The sequence below is a fragment of the Corvus brachyrhynchos genome, unplaced genomic scaffold (genome assembly GCF_000691975.1).
Source record: "Corvus brachyrhynchos isolate BGI_N302 unplaced genomic scaffold, ASM69197v1 scaffold46, whole genome shotgun sequence".
NCBI classification, from domain to species: domain Eukaryota; kingdom Metazoa; phylum Chordata; class Aves; order Passeriformes; family Corvidae; genus Corvus; species Corvus brachyrhynchos.
In genome coordinates, this window is record NW_008238838.1 from 3,737,437 (window position 1) to 3,759,105 (window position 21,669).

At 44.1% G+C, this 21,669-nt stretch overlaps 2 protein-coding genes and 1 long non-coding RNA gene across 4 annotated transcripts in view; 2 read left to right on the forward strand and 1 right to left on the reverse strand.

The window, feature by feature from the left end:
• The window catches only part of BSX (brain specific homeobox), a 4,668-nt gene extending 2,722 nt beyond the window's left edge, over nt 1-1,946 (forward strand). Inside the window, exon 4 of the mRNA XM_017738360.1 lies at nt 1,871-1,946. Coding sequence (XP_017593849.1) covers nt 1,871-1,946 — 76 coding nt within the window. The remainder of the gene's footprint in view (nt 1-1,870) is intronic.
• Nucleotides 1,947-6,088: 4,142 nt separating this feature from the next.
• Nucleotides 6,089-20,665, forward strand: LOC108447714. Its single transcript, XR_001863388.1, has 3 exons — nt 6,089-6,174; nt 19,570-19,663; nt 20,582-20,665. It is a non-coding gene; the product is annotated as an uncharacterized LOC108447714 (long non-coding RNA).
• Nucleotides 6,511-21,641, reverse strand: CUNH11orf63 (chromosome unknown C11orf63 homolog). 2 transcript variants are annotated; one of them, XM_017738577.1, is made up of 9 exons: nt 21,613-21,641; nt 20,530-20,941; nt 17,967-18,441; nt 13,810-13,920; nt 11,254-11,840; nt 10,275-10,530; nt 8,384-8,464; nt 7,645-7,767; nt 6,511-6,906 (listed from the first exon to the last, which is right to left on the reverse strand). In XM_017738577.1, exons 2-9 carry the CDS (start codon nt 20,916-20,918, stop codon nt 6,703-6,705), a joined length of 2,226 nt encoding a protein of 741 aa, XP_017594066.1. In that variant the 5' UTR covers nt 20,919-20,941; nt 21,613-21,641; the 3' UTR covers nt 6,511-6,702. The 2 variants fall into 2 exon arrangements, with proteins under 2 accessions (XP_017594066.1, XP_008635128.1); XM_008636906.2 differs by lacking the exon at nt 21,613-21,641 and adding an exon at nt 21,572-21,606.
• Between the last annotated feature and the right edge of the window lie 28 nt (nt 21,642-21,669).

The window sequence follows — 21,669 nt, forward strand, 5'->3', positions numbered from 1 at the left end:
TTGGCGCTGCCCCGGCCCCGCGGGGCGCCCCCGCCTCCCCAGCCTTGGGAACGCGCACAGGGAAGGGGAACACGGCTCGGGAAGGGGGTGTGGGTGCGGGGGGAGCCCACTCCCCTCCCCGGGGCGAAGGTGGCGGTGCCCCCGAGGGGGCCGGGACCCCGCGGTGCCGCCGGTGCTCCCCAGCATCACCCCAAGCCTGGGCTGTGCTCGGAAATCTGGTGCGGGGAGAGTAAAACCGAGTTTGCTTTAGGTTCCCCCTTTCCTCCGAAAAGTGTCGGACTTTTCCTCGTTCCCCGAACTTTCCTCGGGTTTAAAATAAATGTATACTCGTGGCAGCATGTTGTGGTTCCTGGGAGCGGCAGGGGGGGCGACTTGCACCCTTTATTCCCCAAATCCCTAAATCCTCGCCGCTCTTTCCACGCTCGCCGTCTCCATCCCCAGTGCGAGAGGTCGGGCAGAGCTTCCGAGACGTGCATAAATTAAAAGAATTGTAAGAAAAGCCCTCGAAGAAACAGGTAAGGCAAAAATTCCGGTTTATTTCATTCTGCTGTGGGGAAGGGAAAGGGGAGCATCACCAATAACTCGATCCTGCCACGGCTGCACGGAGCAAACGGCGCTCCCAGCCAGAAAAAAGGGATTTTCTACAGCTTGCAGAAGTGTCGGCAGCCTGATTCCTGCCCGGCTTCCAGGTGTGGATCCCAGATAATTCCCTTTTCCTCTGAAACAGCCCCGGAGCAGGTCCCGCGTTTGGCTCCTGTCCCCCCGCCTGCATCTCCCCCCTTCTCCCTGCGCTCCGTGTCGCGCTCAGCTGGAGCAGCCCCCGCCCGCGCTTGCTTTGCCTTTACCTTCCTGCCAGGGAAATGGGGTTCATTTCCAGGTAAATTCAGATTTTTATAATTTATTTTTGGTTTTGGGCTGAGCTGCTGGCTGGGAAATGCGCAGGCTCCGCATCTCCGGGGAGGAGATGGTGGGATTGGGAATTTCCCCCGTAGAAACCTGGAGCGGGGGCTGTGCTGGCTCAGATATTCCCTGGCAGCCCCCGCTGCAGCAGCAACACGGCGGCGTGGCGGTGTCTCGTTAGGTTATTTAATTTATTACCTTGTTTTTTGGTTTTTATCGGGAATTTCATTTGGTTGTCTGGCGTTATTAGCACTTTCAGGGCGTTTTGGATCATGGGACATGTCGTTTTGTGAGGAGAAAAACGTTTAATTTTCCTGTTTAATATATAAAATATAGACGATTGAAATGTGTGCGTTTGCTTCCTTTTTGTGAGTCTGCCCTTCTGTTTTTCACATGCAAAATAATAAAGATCACGCGTTGTGTGTAGAGGAAATCCCCATCCATCTATCCAGGAAAAGCTGCTCGGCTTTAAAAATCCTTTCAGGACAATAATTTCCACCAACAAAATGCCACCCATCTCCCTAAAAATTAGGATTCAGAAGGCAAAGCAACCGCTCTTCTCCTGAAACCTCGGCGTGGTTTGAAGCAGAGCCGGCTGGAAATGCCGCTCCCAGCTCCGGGGCTCTTCCCTTCTCCCAGCTCCCGTGGGCAGGGATGCGATGGGAACTGGAAAACCTGGAAATTTGACACTTTCCCTGTGTCGCCCCCGGAGTATTTTGCTCTGTGCTCGTTGTCAGCCTCCCCTGAGCGTGTGTTTGAGCGGGAATCACTAAAAATGATAGCAGAGAAAAGCTCTGCACGAGATTTATGGGGTAACATTTTTTTGACCACGTCTGCCACTGCTGAGCAGGGTGGAGCGTGGCTCGGGGCTGGCCTGGCTCTGCTCTAGGGTGCCAGATCTATAAGAAAAGGTCAAAAATATGACTCAAAGAACCCTCAAATCTCCGCTGTGTCTCCCCTGCCACTCCAGGAGCTCCCTTCCCAAAGTATTCCTGCTAATCAATAAACCAAACCCCGCCACCATCTTCACCTCTGGGCGGTTTTAGGCACCTTGGCTGACAGTTAAAGCTACAAATCATATTAAAAACTGCACCCGCTGATCCCTCAGGGACAAACACAGGCAGAGTGGGAATGTTCCCAGCCCAGGGATGTCCCCATCCCTGAGCCTTGCAAGGGAACAGGAAGATTTGGGAACAGGCTGCTTATCCCACAAAGTTTAGTGCTCAAAACTCCGAAACTGAGACAGCTGAAGGAAAGAGTCACTGCCAGAGAAATTCCCTGTGTCACCAGCCAGCTCCTGCCCAGCTGGGAGCAGTGCTGGAGGTGGAAAAGCGTAATTTCCAGACTCAGCAATGTTTTGGGAAGAGGCTATTGGAGAATGGAGATGGTCCTGGGAGAAAGGAAGGGCTGGGCAGGCGGCTTTTTTCCTTCTTTCAGAGATTTTTCTCTTGGAATAAATGAAATGAGGTTCTATTCGTGCATCCTGAGTTATTCTGTGACAGCAGCCGAATTTTTCCTGCTCTTTCCAAGAAGGTTGAGGAGTAGGGGAGAGATTTAGAGCTGCTCTCTCTCTCTTTTTATTTTTAAAAAATATTTAATGTGCTAATTTGGGAAATGCTGGGGTGGAAGTGGTTTGCAGGGAATAATTGCTGGAAACAGGAAATATCGGTGGATTTCCTATTTTTCAAGAAGATTGATTTTGATTAAAATTCTTCCGTGAATTTTTCTGAAATGAAATTGTTTTCTGGTGATTAATTTAACACTTAATTAGTTAATGGGTTTTTTGGTTGTTGTCATTATAGAAAATCAAAGCCCAGTCGGTAAAATCCTGCCATGAACCTTCGCTTTCTGTTTTGATTTTGAGAGTTTTCCCGCGTGCTGCCTTCAACATTTTGAACTTTTATGAGTCTGAAAAACAGTTCCAACCCCAATTCTTTCATTCTGTGGCCAGAGCTCCATAAAAGCAGATCAGATATGGGTTGTAAGGACAGTTGTAGAGCAAGTAATTTGCAGTTTCTTGCTGTTAAACATGTGGGGGGGCTCAGCCCCGGGGGGAAGGTGTAAATAACCCACGGCCAAGCCCAGCAACGACCTGGGCATGATGTGAAATCCTTTCTAATCTTCCTCTCCTCATTTCTCTCTGCCGACTGATGGATTCAGTGCATTTTTTTTTTTATCACTGATGTCCTGAAGCGAAGCTTCTGCGGGTGTGGGCCATGCTGAGGAGCTTTTCCTCTCTTCTAGTCACAACAACAAACAGCATCACCTTAATTAGCTGCAAACTCCTGCTTGGATGGTCTTGGCTTAAAAAGTGGCTGATGTCGGTCTTGGATTTATCTTGTTTCTAGAGCTTGGATGAGACGCTGGTGGCGTGCCCTGGGGTTGGGACAGCTGCTCTCAGCATTAACGCAGGGGCAGCGGTGCTTGGGAAAGGCAGGAGGGTGTAAATGTGCGATCCTGACCCCACAGGTGGCTTTTCTACCCGTGAGGGCACATTTTTGTCAAGGCAGAAGTTGGGTTTAAGGTTTTGTGATCCAGGTTTGTGCTGCCAGGAGCAAGCTGGCCACGTTTCAGCTATTCCAGAGACCACTGCAGGTGCTTCCCTGGGCTGCCATTCCCTGGTGATGTGCACTCTGTCGGCTTTGCTGGGGCTGCAGAACAAACCCTGCAGCGCTCCCAGGACACAAACCCAGCTCTGAGCATCACCTGCAGCTCCCCAGTCCGCCCTTGGGATTGTGCAAAGCTGAAGATGCTCCTTTAGCTCCAGGATTTTGGCTCAGCATCACTTCTGATCCACCAGGATGTTCTCCTTCAGCTGCCCGCCTTTACCCCTCACTGGGGTTCCGTGTCTCCAGCTCCTCCTCACACCAGAGTTGCTCCTTTGCTCACATTCCTGCTTTTTCTCACATGGAAAACACTTAGGTTTGGGCAACAAGGAAAAGAATGGATCCCTGGCAGGAGACAACAACAATCAGGTGCTTGGCTGGCGACAGCAGAGCTCGTTCATGGCTGTTTGAGGCGTTCAGTGACTGCTGGAGTTGGGCAAAACCTCATCTGGTTTTAGTCCTCACCTTTTTTTAGAGCTGTAATGATGGCTGTGAGGTTTCCCTTTATTTCATGTTTTTAACTGATAAACATTAATATTTTTGTGGGGTCAGCAGCCTGCTCATGCCCTTTGTGAGGTGCTGGGAAGCCAGCTTTGGTTATTTTTGGAAGGAACACAATGGGGCTGATATTGCAGCAGCACTTTGTGGGTAGGACTGAAGCAGACCTCAGCTGCGACACTTCCAGAACCTAAAATATTAAGAAATGATGGCATTGGAAAGGTGTTGCTAGGAAAAGGTCGGGAATTTCCATGGATGGAGCACACAGACCCCTCTCTGTGCTCAGTGACACCACGGGACCACGGCAGGTTCTGCTCCCACTCAACTCCTCCCTCAATATTTAACTCAACATTCAAGGCCGATTTCTTATTTAAATATTTTGCCTTCCATTAAATTATGGCCTTTGCTTTTAAGCAGGTGGGTGCTCACTGGTCCCCTTTCTGTGCCACCATGTCTGTGAAGTGCAGGGAAAATCTGAATTTGTATTGAGGTAGATCAAAAGATTTTCTTTCCATGCAAAACCGCCTTTTTCTGGGATTTAAAACACCCAAAACACCAGGACTAACAGAATTCCTAAACAGTTTGTGAGATGTTCATCAGTGTTTATAAAACAAAAAAATTATTGTGTGCTGCTCTAGTTGCAGCATTGTACCCAAGTGTAGCACAGGTTTTGTATTTAAATGCTTCCTAAAAATTCACTGTTTTTTTTTTAAAAAAAACCCTCAAACCCCCCCAGAAATCCCCCTAATTTATGGGAGGAGGATGCCAGCGAGGGAGGAAGGTGATCAATTAAGACATTAAGCATTTTGCACCACATGGACACATCTGCATGGCAGCCAAATAATGCAGCCATCAGCTCATTTTCAGGGGGCTGTTGCCTACTTCAACTCAGTGCTCAGATCAAAGAGAAAATGTCTGCTTGCATTTTCTAATCAGAAAAGGGATGCTAATTTAGGTTCCTTAATGTGTGGTGATAAGAGACTTCTTCAATTAACTGAATTCTATAGCCCAGAAAATAAAAAAAAAAGGGGGATACAAAGGGAGTCAGGCTGGAAAGGCAGAAGTTCTCATTAAATCAAAGGTCCAATATTCATTACCTCCAGCATCTGGGGCTAAACACTAAACATGGAGCTCATCAAAGGGGGTTTAATGGGTTAAATTGAGAATATAATCTAATTAAAATATTAGATACGAGTAAATAGCTCTTTGATATTCATCTGAAGGTTTCATTAAAACAGGCACTTGAGGTTTGGATTAAGGGGGGATTATCACTTTTAAGCAGGAACAACAAGTTGAGGTGCCCTGATCAGAAATGCTTCAAAGTGTTACCATTTGGTTTGAAAAATAAAAGTAGGAAAGCAGAGCCTGGAACCATTTCCCAGCCTGGCAGTGCCCAAAGGAGTGGGGAAAGAGGCTGAGGAAGAGGAAGGTTCTGTTCCAGAAGCTGGAATTGGATGTTGAACGCGACAAAAATATCATGGAAAACATTCCCCCTGCAGCCTGCCCCACGTTCCCACACGGGATGATGATTCTCCCACCAAGGCTTCCCAAAATATTCTCAGTATTTCTCAACATTCCCAAAAAATGCCCTCAAGTCCCAGCTGTGAGCCCAAGAGGCTGATTCAGGAGGTGGAGGGGAGGTTCCTGCCCTCAGGGGTGTCAGGAGGGGTTTAAAGCAAGGCCCTGCCCCTTTGCCATGAGGAAGGGCAGGGTGGGGATCACTTTTCCCTATGTTAAATTGGGAGCCTCCCATAAAAAAAGGGACCAAATAAACGGGATAAAGCAATTCCACACCATCTCAAGGTGGTTGGGGCTTTTTTTTTTTTCCCTTTTACCCAGCCTCTTTTCCAGATTTTAACTCAAATTCCCTTGCTGTGTGCTCTAATCACATTTCATATGCTGGCTTAATTCATAATTTACTAAGTTAAAGAAATGGAAGCATCCTAAGAAACCCATCTGTTTGTTGCTATTTTTACAGCCTTAATCTGTTAAAAGCTCTTTCCTCTCAAACATGCAGCTCTCAATTATCCTTAGTTACCCAATATATTTTCCAACTGCTCCTGGTTAATCCCAGATTCTCTGCATGCTCAGCCAGGACTTGCTTGGAATTTTCCTGTCCCAGATGAAGCTTCAACATTTTGGGCTTGATGTGGAAAGTCTTCACTGAGAGGTAACAGAGTAACAGTTCAATAATTAACATTGTGTCATTACCAGCTGCTGCGTTTGGTGCATAATTTTGTTCTCTTTTTTAGCAGCAATGGGGTTTTTTTTGCCTTTATTTCTGGCCAAAAGTCTCATCTGCACTTCAGAAAGAGAAATACTGCCTGGGTTAAGATGATCAGATGAAACAGAAGTTTATTTTTAATGTTCTGTAGCTATGTCTGTATGCTTATATGTTTAAAAATGATCCAGCTGTGACAAGGCAGGAGCTGATTGCTCTGAAAGATGCAATTTCTGGATTATTTAGTTCAAAGAAAAAGAACAGAGGACCAGATTTAAAGTGCTATAAATGCAAATGGTCAATTTATTAAACAAAATAGGTACAGCTAGAACCAATTCTAACATTTAAAAATGGTTAGGCTTAAGGCAGTTTAAATTTCAGTGGGCTGGGAAATCAAGATGTGATGGTCATAATGGCTCAAAATAAAACAATTCAGGCATTTTTGCCTTGAAGAGATCGCTAAGATTTCCCAAACACCTATAAAATATGAAGGGCTTTGAAAGCAGCCACAACTTCCTTCTCCTTCTCGTGCCTGTTCCACAAAGATTCCAGGGATGGGATTTGGGGTAAACTGGTTCCAGCTGGAGCCTGGGGCAGAGCCCTTTCCTCTTTCACCTCTTGGTCTGGTTGCTTCGTAACGAAGGTCTTTGGTCTTGGAATCTTCTTGGCATATTCCAGAGCCTAAAACCAGGAAAATTGGGGTAACTGATTAAGAGAAAACCTGGACAACATTTCCAAGAATATTTAGGTGGTTTGAGTAAGGTTTCTCTGAATTCCTGATCTTGTTTCTGACAGAATTCAATCCCAGATTGCTTCAGTGGTGACTGCAAAATAACCCAGGCCGAGATTTGCTTCCTGACACCACTGAAGGCCACCTTCGACACTGAAGAAATGTTTTTATTTAAAAAAAGGAAGAGCAACAAAAATCTAATAAATTTATAAACATTTTTCCCCAGTCTCATTAAGCTCTGGTCCTCAGGCAGGAGTTTTGCAGGTGAACAAGACAAGCTCAGGCTCTACTGCACTGAACTATCAAAACTAAAAAGCAAAGTGATGCCTGGAACATGGAAGGCTGTCCTGGACAGGGAATGGAAGGAGTATGACAGAAATCCCAGAAGTGGCAGAGCCCTGGTTTAACCTGGGATGGGGTTTGGGGTCTGTGTTTGTTGTGTGGATTTGGAAGCACCTCTTAAGTCTCCAGGGGGAGTTGCATTATCTCATGTTCCTGGTGAGAGAGTGTCTGGGAAGTCTCCTAAAAGAACCCAAACAATGCAGTTTTGTCTCCTTGTGGTTTAGGTTTGAGAATAAATGCAAGGAACTGAGGAATTCTGATACTGAACTCCACAGCTTTGTTCCTGGAGCCTGTGGCTGTCACTTGCCACCTTGCAGAAATACCCTTGAAAGGGACCCAGTTCTCACCTTCTGTCTGGACACCGACGACACCTGGGGTTTTGCAGGAAACCTCTGAACCACAGTAATATTTTTCATGTTATATTCATTAATCTGCCTGGAATATTCCTTTTGCAGCTTTAGCTTCTGTTTCTGAGAAAAGCAGAAAAGGGCTATGGAATTAAATGGCTCAGGGATCCATCAATGAAACCCTTTTCCCACCAATATTCCGTTCCCACCTCTGCTGCTGTTCAACCTGGCTTTGCCATTGATCCCTCAGCAGAACACAACAGGAAGCCCTGATAAATGGCACAGCTTTTTTTAGTTGCTTTTCCCTCTTAAGAGCTTTTCCCTGGACTGAATGGAGGATGGAGCTCAGCAGAAATGTGACAGGTCCATCTTTATTCTGAATGTCCTGAGCAATCTGTCTCCATTTCACCAGAGTGCAGCCAGATATTTTCTTGTGCTTACACAACTTTTACTTCCACTTTGAACATCTGATGCATCTTTACACTGGGAATGGCAACTCAGCCACAGGAGCGTGTCCTTTCCTGATGAGCAATTAGCCCTGATTAATTCCTATTTCTGGATTTAAAAAAATTAGAGGGTTAAAGTTATCCCCAGGACACTTGTCTTTCCTTCTATCTGAATTTTCCTTTAGGATCTCCAGCTAGCCAAGGATATAAAGTCCCAGATAATCATAAATTGCTTCTCAGCAGTGATTTCTTTGCCATTCTCCCCTGCTTGAATTCACTTTTGGGTCACTCACTTTCTCTTTGATTGCTTCATAGTCAGGTCCGAGGCCTCCAAGCTTCATATTCAGGTTGATGTAGAATTTTGAGCTACACACCTGAAAAACAAACAGCAAACAGATTTTCCTTGATGTGATTTCACAGAGAGATTCATTAAAGAAAGTCTTGTAGTGGAAACTCCAGGATTTAATCTGCAATCTCAGCCTTACCCCTGGCACGTCTCATTTAAAATAAGTGGCCAACAGGACTGAGTTAATGGCACAAGTCAAACGACACAGAATTTCCTTTGGATCCAGGTGGGAAATTGCCAATTATCCAAAGCACAAACTGATATTTTCTCAATCAAGAATGACCTTTTGTGAGCTTTATTTTGAAACAGCTCAAAGCCACCCATTTGATGGGATTAGAATGAGACTCCAAAGAAACTCTCGTAAGAGAAAAAGGCAAAATTACCCGATTTTGGTGGCAAAAATTATCAAGTGATGTTGGTGACAGTAACCTTTCCTTGTTCTCAAAGCTGCACTGGAAAGTTGTCCACAGACAGCTGAAAAATCCATGTTTTGCTGCACAGCAAAGCTTGACAAGTGAAGGCAGGAGTGATGGGTGATGCCATTCCAATCCTTCAGGACATTACACAAAGGCCCCAGTATCTCCCTAATATTTTTATTCTCTTTCAAGGCCACTAGATTATTTTTGGAAGGGAATTATGTTTTAAATGCTTGTCAGTGAAGCTCATGGTGATCAGCTCTGCAGTAATTTCACCCACAGAATAATGCAGCAACACCAACTGCTATATGCAAATAAAGTGGGCATTTCTTCAAAACACAGGTTCAAGCTGAACTCAACTGCAGAGAAATGAATTCTAAGCACTAAATTTCCTATTTGAGGTTTCTTTGTGTCAGCTATCCCTACTCTTACATGCTACAACTCACTAATTTTTGATTTTAGCCACTCTGAGGAGTACATTTAGCTGTGTCCCACAAAACCCGGGTTTTCTTGCTTTTGCAATGAGCATGAGTGCATTTGTTTATGAGGAAAAGCTGGATTTTCCTGGGAGACACAAACAGATTCTCTGTGCATTCCTCACATGTGAAGCGTGAGAAAACTGCCACAAACACAGGACAAGAAACAAAGGTTTGAACAGAAAGGGAAGGAAATCTGCCCTTCAGTTACCATCATAATCCTGATAATTCTTCTTAGAGGCACTCAGGCAGCAATACCCAAACTGCCTCCTGGATGAAACACAGGAATAATTATTCCAGCTTAGTTTGTCTGCCCTGAGACTTGAAGCAAACTTCTTAAACATTTAATTGGTCATGGACAGCTCTCTGGTGTCCCCCTGCAGCAGTGTTAAGTGCTGACACCAGGAAAAGTGGACACACAGAGGAGACAAAGAGATCCAAGTTTTAATAAGGACCCAAATGGGATCATCAGGAGGCTTGGAATAATGTTTATGCTGTTAGCTTTACAAATCCTCCAAGTTTGGGGTTGGAATCCCTTGGAAAGCAGGAGATTTGAGCTGGCCAGCAAATGAGCATGAGCAGGATAATGGATGGCTCAGATCTGAGGCCAGGCTGCCTGCTGCTCCAGCCTGATCCTAAATAATTTTATCTGTGGATAACTTATGGGACAAACACAGCTCTGTGTGTCCCTGGAGCTAATCCAGACTGACCCAGGGAGAGCTGGTGGATCCATTTGCTCTTTGGACTAAAATGATTTCAGTGTCTGTTTCTACCTTTGTTCCATGACTTTTATTTCTCTGCTGGGTGTCCATGTGCTTCCTGTAACAATGAAATATTTCTCTGTTCTCATCACTTTTTTTTCCACAAAGAACTTTGGATTATTAAGGAAAAATGTTAGAGGAGGCATAGAAATCTTAAACCACCCAACCCACATCTATTTTCTCACCTTCTTGCTGGCTCTGGGCTGGTTTTGCTTTTCCATTGGCAGGAGAGATCCTTCTGAGTTGCTTTGTCTCATTTTCCTCGGATTTCCTTCAGCTCTTCCTGAATTTCCCTGTGAACCCCCCTGTACCTGGGACACGGCAGGTGGGAGCAAACTCCACAACCACTTGTCAGCAAAATCATCTCTTAAACCAGAAATTCCTGGCTGATGTTGCTCCATTTCTGTAAAGTGGGAGGTTCCACAAGAGGCTGTTGGCGAACTGTGAACAAAACATAGAAAAAGCCTTAAAAATGAGGGGGAAAGAGTAAAAACCTTCATTTACACACAGCAGGGAGTTCAACAAACAACCTGAACATGGCATATGGGAACATGGAGATGGGAAGATGGGGATTTCCCAATAAATGACTTTGCTTGCACCCAAGTGTACGGAAAATAAATGGAAAAACTTGAAATTTCAACCTGATGCAAAAGTAGCTGAAGCCAACGAAAGGCTTGGATCAGGCCTGCTGAGTACTGAAAGAATTATTTGTTTATTTGAAATAAAAACTTCATTTTTTTAAATCAAGACAGGTGAAATTCTACATGACTCAGGATTTTCCGGCTCTCCCCTTTAGGGACAGGATGGACCCTGGATATTCACCCTGAAAAACCAATTTTGCTACAAACTCTCAATTTATGCACAATCCCCTTTCCTATCTGTATTTTAAACTTTTCCTCCCAGCCTCCTAGAAGGAAAATTTCAACTGGGGAAAATTCCATGCCTGGAGGACAGAACTGTCCTTTTCCAATGCCACATTTAAAAAGCAGTAGCTACAATGAATCTTCAATTAGTAGCAAATCATAACGGCAGGTTTGTAGCAAGATAACTTTATACTTCAGACTTTAAAGCATTTTCTTGTCCATTTGTTCATTTTTTGGGCATCACAGCGTTATGATAACATAATTTTATCACTTATATCCTTACCACCAACTGTGCTGATACCTGTTATCCTCATGAATATGATTTCTGAAATCTTGAAGTGGTGCTTGATCCTTCGCCCTTTCTTGAAAACTTGCATTAAAAATAGATGAAATACTCCTGAATTTTGGATGTGCCTGGCCACCAGTGCTGTTATCCCTGGAAAAATGCTGCCCAGGGATGTGGCTGGTTGAGTGTTGCCGTGGAATTCCATGTGGAGACTCATGCTGGTGTTTCTTGCTCTCCTTGCTGGGATATTCTGGGTATAAATCCTCTGCTGGGTTAAAATTACGGAATATTGGGAGAAAACGATAGGTAGATGTGGTAAAATCTGGGTGAGTTGCATTTGGGAAATTATTTAAGCCAGTTTTGGATTTTTCTGCTGGGCCAGGGCCAACAGAAGAGCTTGGATTCAGACATTCCTGCAGCGCTGTGCTGCTGTCCTGTTCCACTGCACTGGGAGCAGCCTGAAATCCTGGGATTTGCTGGTGCCAAGACTTTGCTTCTGCTGCTCCTCCTGGGAGTTGCTGGCTGTCGTTCCTTGGAAAAGCTCTTCCATTGAGAGTCTGGTTGGATTCTGTTTTACTTGTCTGGGAGAACTTGTGCTGCTCCTGAAACAAGTTACCAACAGCTGGGTGAATTTCAGATTTCAGATATTCCTTAAGAAGTTTCATTACACACATCAAAATCCCTCCGTGCTGCTTGCATCTAACCCTGCTCATGGCTGGACTTAACCCAAAATTCAAATCTGGAGGAACCCTCAGTCCAGAACAGAAGCAGAGACGTTATTCAGGTGCTGCACCGTGAATAATTCTGCATCAAGACTTTGCTTAATGGATAAAAACAGGTCCCTGCAGATGCAAACCAGATGTGGTAAATGTGGATTGAGGGAGTTTTATCTGCATGAGGTGCAAAAATAGGTGCCCTGAAGTGCCCAGGTCTAACCTTGTGGACTGGTGGTAGCTCCCTGTCAACCACTTGGAAAAAATGCTCCAAAAATCAAATCAGTTCTTGCTTTTTATGTACCAAATTTCAGGGAAAAATGGCTTTGTACATACTGTTAGACTGGCCCATGGTAGAACAGACTGATGCCAATGATATCAATAATTTTACTTCTAAACCAAGCACTCCTCCCTGATAAACATAACCCAGATGATAAAAATTCAAGAACTTAAGCACACCAGGACTACTGTTTAGAGCCAAACTGCCACACTCTAAACCCAAAATTCATTAAAATTCATCACTTTCCAATTACAGCATCAGGTGTTGCCCACTTGGAGGAAAGACTTGGATTCCACAAATCCATTCTCAGCCCATTAAATCTCTGTCAGGGCTGAAATCCTCCTCCCCACCCTCCTGTCCCTCTGGGGTTCTTTTGTGAGCAACCCTTGCAGTCAGCAAGGGGCAAATGCACTCAGAATAACTGGTTAATGGTAGATGTGAAATCCACACAACTCCAGGAGGTTTTGGGAAGAGCTTTAGCCCTTGGAATCCTGACTCCTGGAGCTTCATGTCCTGGCACACTGTGGAATTATCTATTTTGGCCTGCTCCCAGTTTGGCTCCTGCCAAAATTATTATCTATTTAGGAGATTATATGGTTGATAATCTAAAATTACAAACTAGTACATGGTTGTGTTTGATGGTTTGGGAGGATTCTGAGCCAGAACTTCACTGTTTGTGCCTTATTTGTCCCCTAAAATTAAGGTGGAGTTAATTAATTGCCATAAACCAGAAAATGCAACCAAATAATCTCCTAAATAGATAATAATTTTGGCCAGAGCCCAACTGGGAGCAGGCCAATGTTTCCCCATTTAAACAATGAAATAAATAAATACCTACTTCATTCTGAAATGCCATGGAGAAAGCAAATCTTTCCCAGTGAACAGCAGCATAAAATCCTGCTTGTATTTTATAGCACTGCAAATCCCAGTCTTGAAATTCCAGAATTTAAACAGTGCCTGGATCACTTCAGATCCTTGCAGCACACAGAGACTAACTGGGTTTGCCAATAATAACCCTGGGTTTTTTATCAGTGATGATAACCTGGTCCCTTTATTGCTCCAAAGACTGGATGACTGCATTGGTTTGAAGGCCAGCATAAATCAGATTTATAGACTGAGGAGTGTGGAGGAAGCGAGTGCAACTTCTGCTTGGAACATTTTCTGGTTTCTGGTAATTAATTAATTAACTCCCCCTTAATTTTAGGGGACAAATAAGGCACAAACAGTGAAGTTCTGGCTCAGAACCCTCCCGAGCCATCAAACACAACCATGTACTAGTTTGTAATTTTAGATTATCAACCAAATAATCTCCTAAAAAAATAATAATAGATAATAATAGATGCTGTGAGCTCAGAATTTCTTGGCATTTTGCTTTAAATGCATTCAGTATATAAAGCACACATGCATTAAATGATAGTGATTACCTATTGAGGTATATTTAAGGATTTCTTGTCAGTAATAGGGACTTTAAAAGCAACAAGATGACAGTTTTAAACATTCAAATTCAGTGCTTTTATAGATATATTTCAATTATTAAATTTATTGAATTTCAGTTATCAAATTCTCTTGAAAAGGAACCTTGAGCTGCTGTCCTTTTGGGTACCCATTGTCTTCAGGCTTCATCTTCCCAGTCTGGAATGCTGGGACACCCTGGAGTGGTTCTTCATCAGCTGGTGTAGGATCTGTAACCTAAAAACCAAGAATGTTCATGGTCACAGCACAACCAGATGAAAGGATTTCAAAATCTTGGGGGAAATGATGAGAAATAATTTGCATCCTATTAAAATGAAAATGCTACAGTTTGGCTCTGTAGAATGGGTAACAAGGAGAGAAACGGCCAAAAGAGAAAAAGAAGCAAAACCCAACTCACAGCTGGGAGGGAGGATTCCTTCTACTTTTAAGAGGAAGAAAGGAAAGGAAAATTGCAAGAAGTGTGCAGCACAGAAACCTTCTTGTACCTCTCAAATGCCTGGGCTCCTCCATTTCTATGAGAGCCACTGGATGCACCTAATAACAGAAAAACAACCAGAAACCATCCCTGGCCAGGCAATCAGACACATCCCAGGCCTCAACAAGAGAGGCTTGCAGGAAAAGCTGGCAAAACACAGTAATGGGGGGTGAAAAGCACAACGAGGAGCTGCAGAAATAAAGCATGGGATGCACAGAGCTCGGCAAAACAAGCTCGCAAACAAGGATATCTTCACGTGGCCACAGTTGTGGGATAACCACGGCTGGAAATTGAACTGGAGCAAGTTTTTGAGGATGGTTGGTGGCACTGCACAAAGCCAGGTGATACCCTTGTAAATATAGCAATAATTAAAAATTTTCTTGAAATACTTAAATTTTTTTTTAATCTATGAAAGTGCTGGAAATCCAATTTTTAACGTTTTTTTAATTTAATTTTTTGTCCCAAACTATCTTGCCGAGTATTGTAGTTGATGAAGTGTGTTGGGCAGTGTCACTGTGATAGGGGACTGTGGCACAGGAACCTCTGCTCCCCTGCAGAGTAGCCCCACAGGAAAACCTGCACTGAGAACATATTTATGACCAAGAGAATTATCAACTGCAAATCATCAGTGGGAAGAAAATGTGGGAAGCTGAACCTCTCACTTTGGGGCTAAGAGATTAGGCCAGCTAAGAAAAGGTGGGCAGGGTTTATTGCTGAGTTTATGGGTGACCTCATAGCTCCAAATACAATGCAAATCCCATTAGTTGTGACTGGAAAAATTCACAAGAAAATTAAAAAATGCCACAGAGGTTTTCCTGAGCTGTGGACAGACAGAGCTTTGCAGTGAATAAGATGTTTTTGGTGGAACCAACTGACTCAGTGCATGGATGGAGTGCTGGGCAGGTAAAACATACTTCTACGTTATCTCTTTGAAAGAGGAACAGGACACAACCTCTGCCAGCATTTTTTTTTTTTTTTTTTTTTTGTGAACCATTCTATTAATACCAATCAAATTGAGAAAATGATCAAATGAAATTGCATTTTGAGAATCATAAGCTGTGTAATGCCTATTCTGTTAAATTGAGGCCCATAATTGCTTCTCCACTGAAAAGATACAACAAAGACAGCAATCATGGCATGTCATTATCCCAGACTGGCAAACCAGCCTTTGCAGGGAGGACTTCAAAGGCTTGTGGTTCTCGAATTGCATTTGGCTGCTATTGTTGAAGCACAGGCAATCTTGATTAGGTGTTTACACCGAGGGAAGGCTCAGTGCACACAGAGTCTGAGTGCCTTGGTCTAGAGCCATTAAAAAATTGTACATTATGTTCCTGGCTTTGAAGTAAGGGGCTTGGAGGTAGGAAAGCAACTCAGATTGAGCACAGCTGAGCTAGATTGGGCCACTACTTCTCTTTTTGCCTCTCTCTCTCTCTCTCTCAGAGAAACTCATCATGGGGTTCGTTAAGAACCAGGCAACACTGCAAAGAACTTGGTGCTGTATAAAATGCTACAGAAATTAGTAAATATACAGATCAGCACGGGTTTCTGGTGTGTTTTGGTACATCCAGCACAGCTGTAAATCTTGCAGACCGAGGCTGCAAATATTTTAACTCGTGTTATGTCAGCTGTGCACCAAGTCCTGCCCTCACAGTAAACACTCCCTCATCACCCCAGCCCCTGGCAGCCAGCAGTGAGCAAACCAATAAATCCAGCTTCAACCCCCTGCAAAGCTCAAAATAATCCAGTCTAGGAAACAACAGTTTGACTGGTGACATGTGGCTCATTTATTTCTGCACATACTTGGTGGTTTTGCACTTTGGATGCAGTTTTCCAGGTGAGGTGACCAAAGTTGGCACCTGGATTTTCATTTTAATAGGATGCTCCCCTCAGGCCTTTTTTCACCCCTCCCAACAAGACTGAGCCATGGATATCCTGGTTAGGGATAAGTAAATACTTCTGCCTGTGCTGCAGCAAATCCAAAGGTGGCTGACAGCAGGTGGTGATGCTGCTCGTGGAATCACACAATTATGGAATGCTTGGGTGGGAAAGGACCTTAAAGCTCCTCTTGTTCCACCCCCTGCCATGGGCAGGGACACCTTCCACTAGCCCAGGTTGCTCCAAGCCTGGTCCTGGAACACTTCCAGGGATGGGAAGTCCACAACTTTGCTGGAAAACAAGCAGTTGCAGCTGTATTGACTTGTCCAGGTTAGGAACTCACTTCCCTACCCACTGCCCGGCCCTTGCTGTGTCACACTTCTGCTGTCCCCATGGCCACTGCAGCAAGGCAATCTCATAGCCCTGATTTTAACAGATTCCTTTGCCTATTTCATATTTTTGAACAGTGTCTGCACAATGAAGTCCTTATCCCTGTCTCCAGCACTTGGATAGGCAAGATTTCCAGAATTCCCTGAATAGAAAATATAATCATATCAACATAGCTCTAATCAGCATCCATCTACATTCATTATTTTTACCATCATTCAAATTAGAACTGAAAAAACCAAGTGCTCTTAATAGCTCTGCTAGAAAAAAAATCTTGTCCATCATTCCTGCCACTGGAATGTAGTCAGAAAATTCCCTCTAATGTTGTGTCAACTCTTCATTAGCCTTGGCAGAGGTGTCACTTGAAGCACAGAGTCCCTGGAGCTTTCCAAGGTAAGAATTTTCTGTGTGGAGTGATTCAGTGATCCCCACCCTTCCCATTCTGCATAATAAGTAGCAAGGGAAAGCAATAAACTCGTTTATAATGGTTCATTAGGAACTGTAATTACATTTCCACTCGAACCTTCCCACAAGTTGGCTGACACTGTGCAGCCGGTCAGGACTTCCAGACACAAGTGCTGATGTCCAATATCAGATTTGGTCTGGGATCTTGACAGGCTTGGGATATCAGCCCATGGAAATCTCATGGAGTTCAAGGCCAAGCATGGTCCAGAGGAAATCATGGAGCTGCTCCATGGGCTGGAGCCCCTCTGGAGCCAGGCTGGGAGAGCTGGGGGTGCTCACCTGGAGAGGAGAAGGCTCCAGGGAGAGCTCAGAGCCCCTTGCAGGGCCTAAAGGGGCTCCAGGAGAGCTGGAGAGGGACTGGGGACAAGGCATGGAGGGACAGGACACAGGGAATGGCTTCCCAGTGCCAGAGGGCAGGGCTGGATGGGAGATTGGGAAGGAATTGTTCCCTGGGAGGGTGGGCAGGCCCTGGCACAGGGTGCCCAGAGCAGCTGGGGCTGCCCCTGGATCCCTGGCAGTGCCCAAGGCCAGGTTGGATGGGGCTGGGAGCAGCCTGGGATGGTGGGAGGTGTCCCTGCCCATGGCAGGGGGTAGGATGGGATGGGCTTTAGGGATCTTTCCAACCCAGTTTTGCATTTTCTCCACTGACCAAAACCTGGAATAAGCCATTAGCATTAGAGAGAATCATTATCAAACTCATGTTGGCCAAGCAGAAAAAATGAGAGGCAGCATAAAAAGACCCACTGCTGAGGGGCAAGGCAGATGCCAGGAAAGGAAGACAGAATTTCCTAAGCATCAAGATTAAAAACTAGAGATCTGTGAGATCTGTGCCACTTTCCTGGCCAGCAACAGGCAGCTGGAATGTGGCCATCACTGGGCTTGGGAGTAACTGGAGATTTGTCAATTATTCCATAAAGGGTGAAAAAGATTCTCCCTGGAAATCAGAAGTTGCCATTTGCATGGTGGATTTCAAATCTGCTTCTCTCCTCTGCACAGCTGAGAGTTTAACTCCAGACAAACCTTAGCCCATACAAATTAGGGAATATATAAATTTACCCACCTGCCTGTGAAGAACTTGCTGCTTCTTATTGTGCAGCTCAAGGTAGGAATTTCTCTTCTCTGACTGTAACCCTAAAGTCCGTTTATTTTTCTTCACAAAGTTTTTTTTTGCTCTTTGGGGTGGATCTTGTTGAATTTCAGGAGGAAAAGCACGGCCAGGATTATCTCTGGAATGAAATCCTTCTGCAGGTTCCCTCCTTTTGGCTTGTGGCCCATCAGGTTCATTGCTGGCCACAACATTTGCTCCATGAAAGCTGAATAATTCTGAGAGTGAATCCTGGGTCTTTGCCTCCTGTTGATTATTTTCTGAGGAGCCATCAGAATGGAGGTAAAATGAATCCAGTGAGAAGTCCTCACTGCTTCCTCCAGAAGCTTGGGATGCTTTCTCTGCCTTAAAAAATTCTGCTCCCTTTTTTGTTCTCTTCCAGTGAGGTTTGTACCTCAGGTTGGAATATTTGTCCACAGGCTGTTTTTTCCTAATTAAAAAACAAACACCGAATTATTTCTGCATAAATTGTACAAATTCTGTATTATTTCAGTGTGTAAACAGATGTCCTGCTGTGGCCAAATGAATTATTTCAGTGTGTTCAGTATGGGATCAGGATCAGAACAGTTTTATGAAGTATTTTTTAGGAGAAAATTTAGGCAAGGCTTCCTCTTCCTTTTTAATCTTCATCATCAGTGAATGATAAATTGATCTCCCATTCAGATCACAGTGGATTACAATCATTATCCCAAATTTGGCATAGAAATTGTAAATCTTAGCAGAATCAGCTAAAAGGTGAAACGATAAATTGCATTATTTTGTTGCTTCCTTAAAATTATACAGTCTGCAAAAGGTAGCCTGTGTTGTTCCTTCTTCAAAGACTCTGCTGAGTGAAATAAAAGTGAAATTCCTGGTAAAATCAGTCTCTCAAGTGTCCCTTTGAGGCTGTCCAAGCAAGAATAGCCTCCAGCTCTGTATTCTTATTTTCTCTTCTCATTCCCATGAAACACCATGATGCTTTGATAAAAATCTCCATCTATAAAAGACTTAATACCACTTTTTATTATAAAGCAAGCTGTGATTGAGATAAGAGTAGGAAAACACAAATCAGAGAGATCTGTGAGTTTGCCTATTTTTTTAAGGAGTTGCCAAATTCTTGCTCTGAATCACATTTGTCATAAAGCAAAGCCAGATGCTCTGCCTTAAAAAACCCCACAATTGATCCAATTTCTGATTTCAGATCTGATCCAATGGGAGGAAAACCAACTACAGGAGTCAAATACATCCAAATAGGCTTCCAAGAGATGTGCAGGCAGTGGCAAGAGGAAGGAATGAGGGAGAAAAAAGCTTTTAACACTGTTTTTCTCTTCCCTGGACCTGCAGCACAGCCCTGGTTTCTTGGTGAATCTGCCAGAGGGACATTTACAGGCACTGAAATCTGGTTGATTCTTCAGCTCCTATTAAAGAAATCTGCTGGATTCCCCATAGTGTGGCCTAGTTAATGATATTAACATTTCCCTAAATCATTTATTCCCCCTTTCTCAGTGAGTTCCATGCCTCTGCCTATGTTTCAAGTGGCTCCTAATAACAAAATAATCTGTTTGTTTTTGCTTTCCAGGTGAGCATTGGTGCCACGGTATCCTGGAGCTGATTTCCAGCAGGGAAAACATCATTATTCCCAGCTGGCAGGCACTGCAGGTAAACAGAACGAGGTGAGGCTGTTTTGAAGTGAGTACAGAAATATGTGAGCTAATTGCAATGATTGAAATGGCAGAGGATAATGCTAAAGAGTCCCTTTGTGCTGAAATGTGTGCACAGAACCCAATTGTGGGACTCAGCCCAGGTCACCGCGCGGAGACAAAATGAGTGTGAAGAGCTCCTTCATCCCTAATCATCCCCAGACAAAAAGGGCACCTTTTATTCCTGCCCCCAGCTCGATGGGGAGGTTAGATGGACTCTGTGCTCCTCAACAAAAGTGTGGTGAGCAGACAGCAGATGCAGCATTTCCTCTTCAAATTCCGAGGTTGGTAATGGATGTAGAGAGGGGGTTTCATATGTATATGCTGTGATATTTGCTCTGCTTAATGGACTGCACTGGAGTACTTACTGGGCTAAGTTCAAACAAAATAAAATCAAATTTCCATTTAATGAAGAGCCTCGCATTCAGCACAGTATTCAGTCCAAAAAAATTACTAAAAATTAGAGCATGTTTCTAGTACAATTAACATCATTTGCACTCACAATAAAATATTCAATAACTGGCCATTTTGCTTGTTGAGGAGGTGAATAAAAGCATGCTATTAATCATTTAGCCTTCATTTGTTTGTCATTTTATTTTAAGTAGACTATTAAATTGAAACTGCACATTGTTATTACTTCGGGTTTAATGTAATCCCTTTAAACTCCAGAATTATTCCCAATTTATCCAGGGTTAAACCTTCCACGCATATGACAGGATATTCAATTTTATTTTACGTACCGAGTTAATGCTTTCTGAAGAATGTTTAAATGTGGCATTGAGGAACACAGGGTTTTAAAGTGTCAGAATTATTCTACTCCACTGAAGTTTAAACCTTACCTTCCACTGCCATAATTCTTTTGTTTTCCTTTATAATTTGTGTCATGCTCAGCTCCTTTCTCTCCCGAACTCATCTCCTCCAAGCTGTCCTCTTCCAAGCTGTCATCCTCCAGGATGTCATCAGGATCCAGCCCTACCAGCCCCTCGTTTTCCAGGATCCTCTGCTGGAGTCCCAGCTGGTACTGCCTCTCTTCTGCCAGGCTCTTGGAGTCGGATTCCTGGGAATCATCCGAACTGGAGGCAGAGCTCCCATCCCTTCCAGACGCCCTTTCCCAACTCGCAGGTTGGAAAACGGGTGGCATGAGGACTTTTGGAGGGACATGGATGTTATTCATGTTGTAAGTGTGTGGGGAAGAGACTGAAATGTGTTTCACATTTGAAGAATTCATCCCGAGTTTGGCTTACACCAGCTCTGTGTTTGGAGAACACACAAACATAAAACATTGTTACCTTGTCATAATATTTAAAAGCTGAGTTTTGGGTACTGCCATTGGCTTAGGCTCAGAATTTGACCTTCTGTTGTTCAGACAACTCTTTATTCTCATCTGTCCCACTGATTTTCCTTTAAGCAGTAATATCAAGGTCTCTACATATCAAATACAGGATTTATTGCTACGAAATCTCCACTATTGATGGCAGCAAAGAACACAGAACCAGCTTGCGACAAAGAAAATGAAGCTGAGGCAAAGCATCTGTTATCTGTGAACTTTTGAGAGTTACAATGAATTTTGTTTGTTCTCTTTATGCAACTTTATACCCCCTGGACATGTAAAAGCAGCAAGAAGGTGTGACAGGGAACACAGTGAGAACTGGAGCTCTTTCTGAATTAGGATGAGAGTTTTCTTTACACTCGGCTGAAGCGCTCAGCAGTCATTTGCACTGCCAGACATTCCCAAGGTGAAGTGGGAGGGAGGAAAAGGAGTGTTTTGTGCTGAGATGTGCCTTAGTCACAGTCCCCTCTCCCGTGTCCCTGTCCCTCTCCCCTCTCCTGTTCCCCTGTCCCGTCTCCCTGTCCCCTCTCCCCTGTCCCTGTCCCTCTCACCCGTCTGTTCCCGGCTCATTCCCGGTCCCTGTCCCTCTCACCCGTCTGTTCCCGGCTCATTCCCGGTCCCTGTCCCTCTCACCCCTCTGTTCCCGGAT

What these genes read in the sequence shown, in the direction of transcription:
- CUNH11orf63 (XM_017738577.1), bottom strand. Translation starts at nt 20,918, where the DNA reads ATGAATTCTTCAAATGTGAAACACATTTCAGTCTCTTCCCCACACACT. An exon ending in AGCAAGTTCTTCACAGGCAG is followed by an intron (nt 13,921 to 17,966) that starts GTGGGTAAATTT and finishes CTTGGTTTTTAG; the next exon opens with GTTACAGATCCTACACCAGC. An exon ending in ATGAAGCAATCAAAGAGAAA is followed by an intron (nt 7,768 to 8,383) that starts GTGAGTGACCCA and finishes TGCTTTTCTCAG; the next exon opens with AAACAGAAGCTAAAGCTGCA.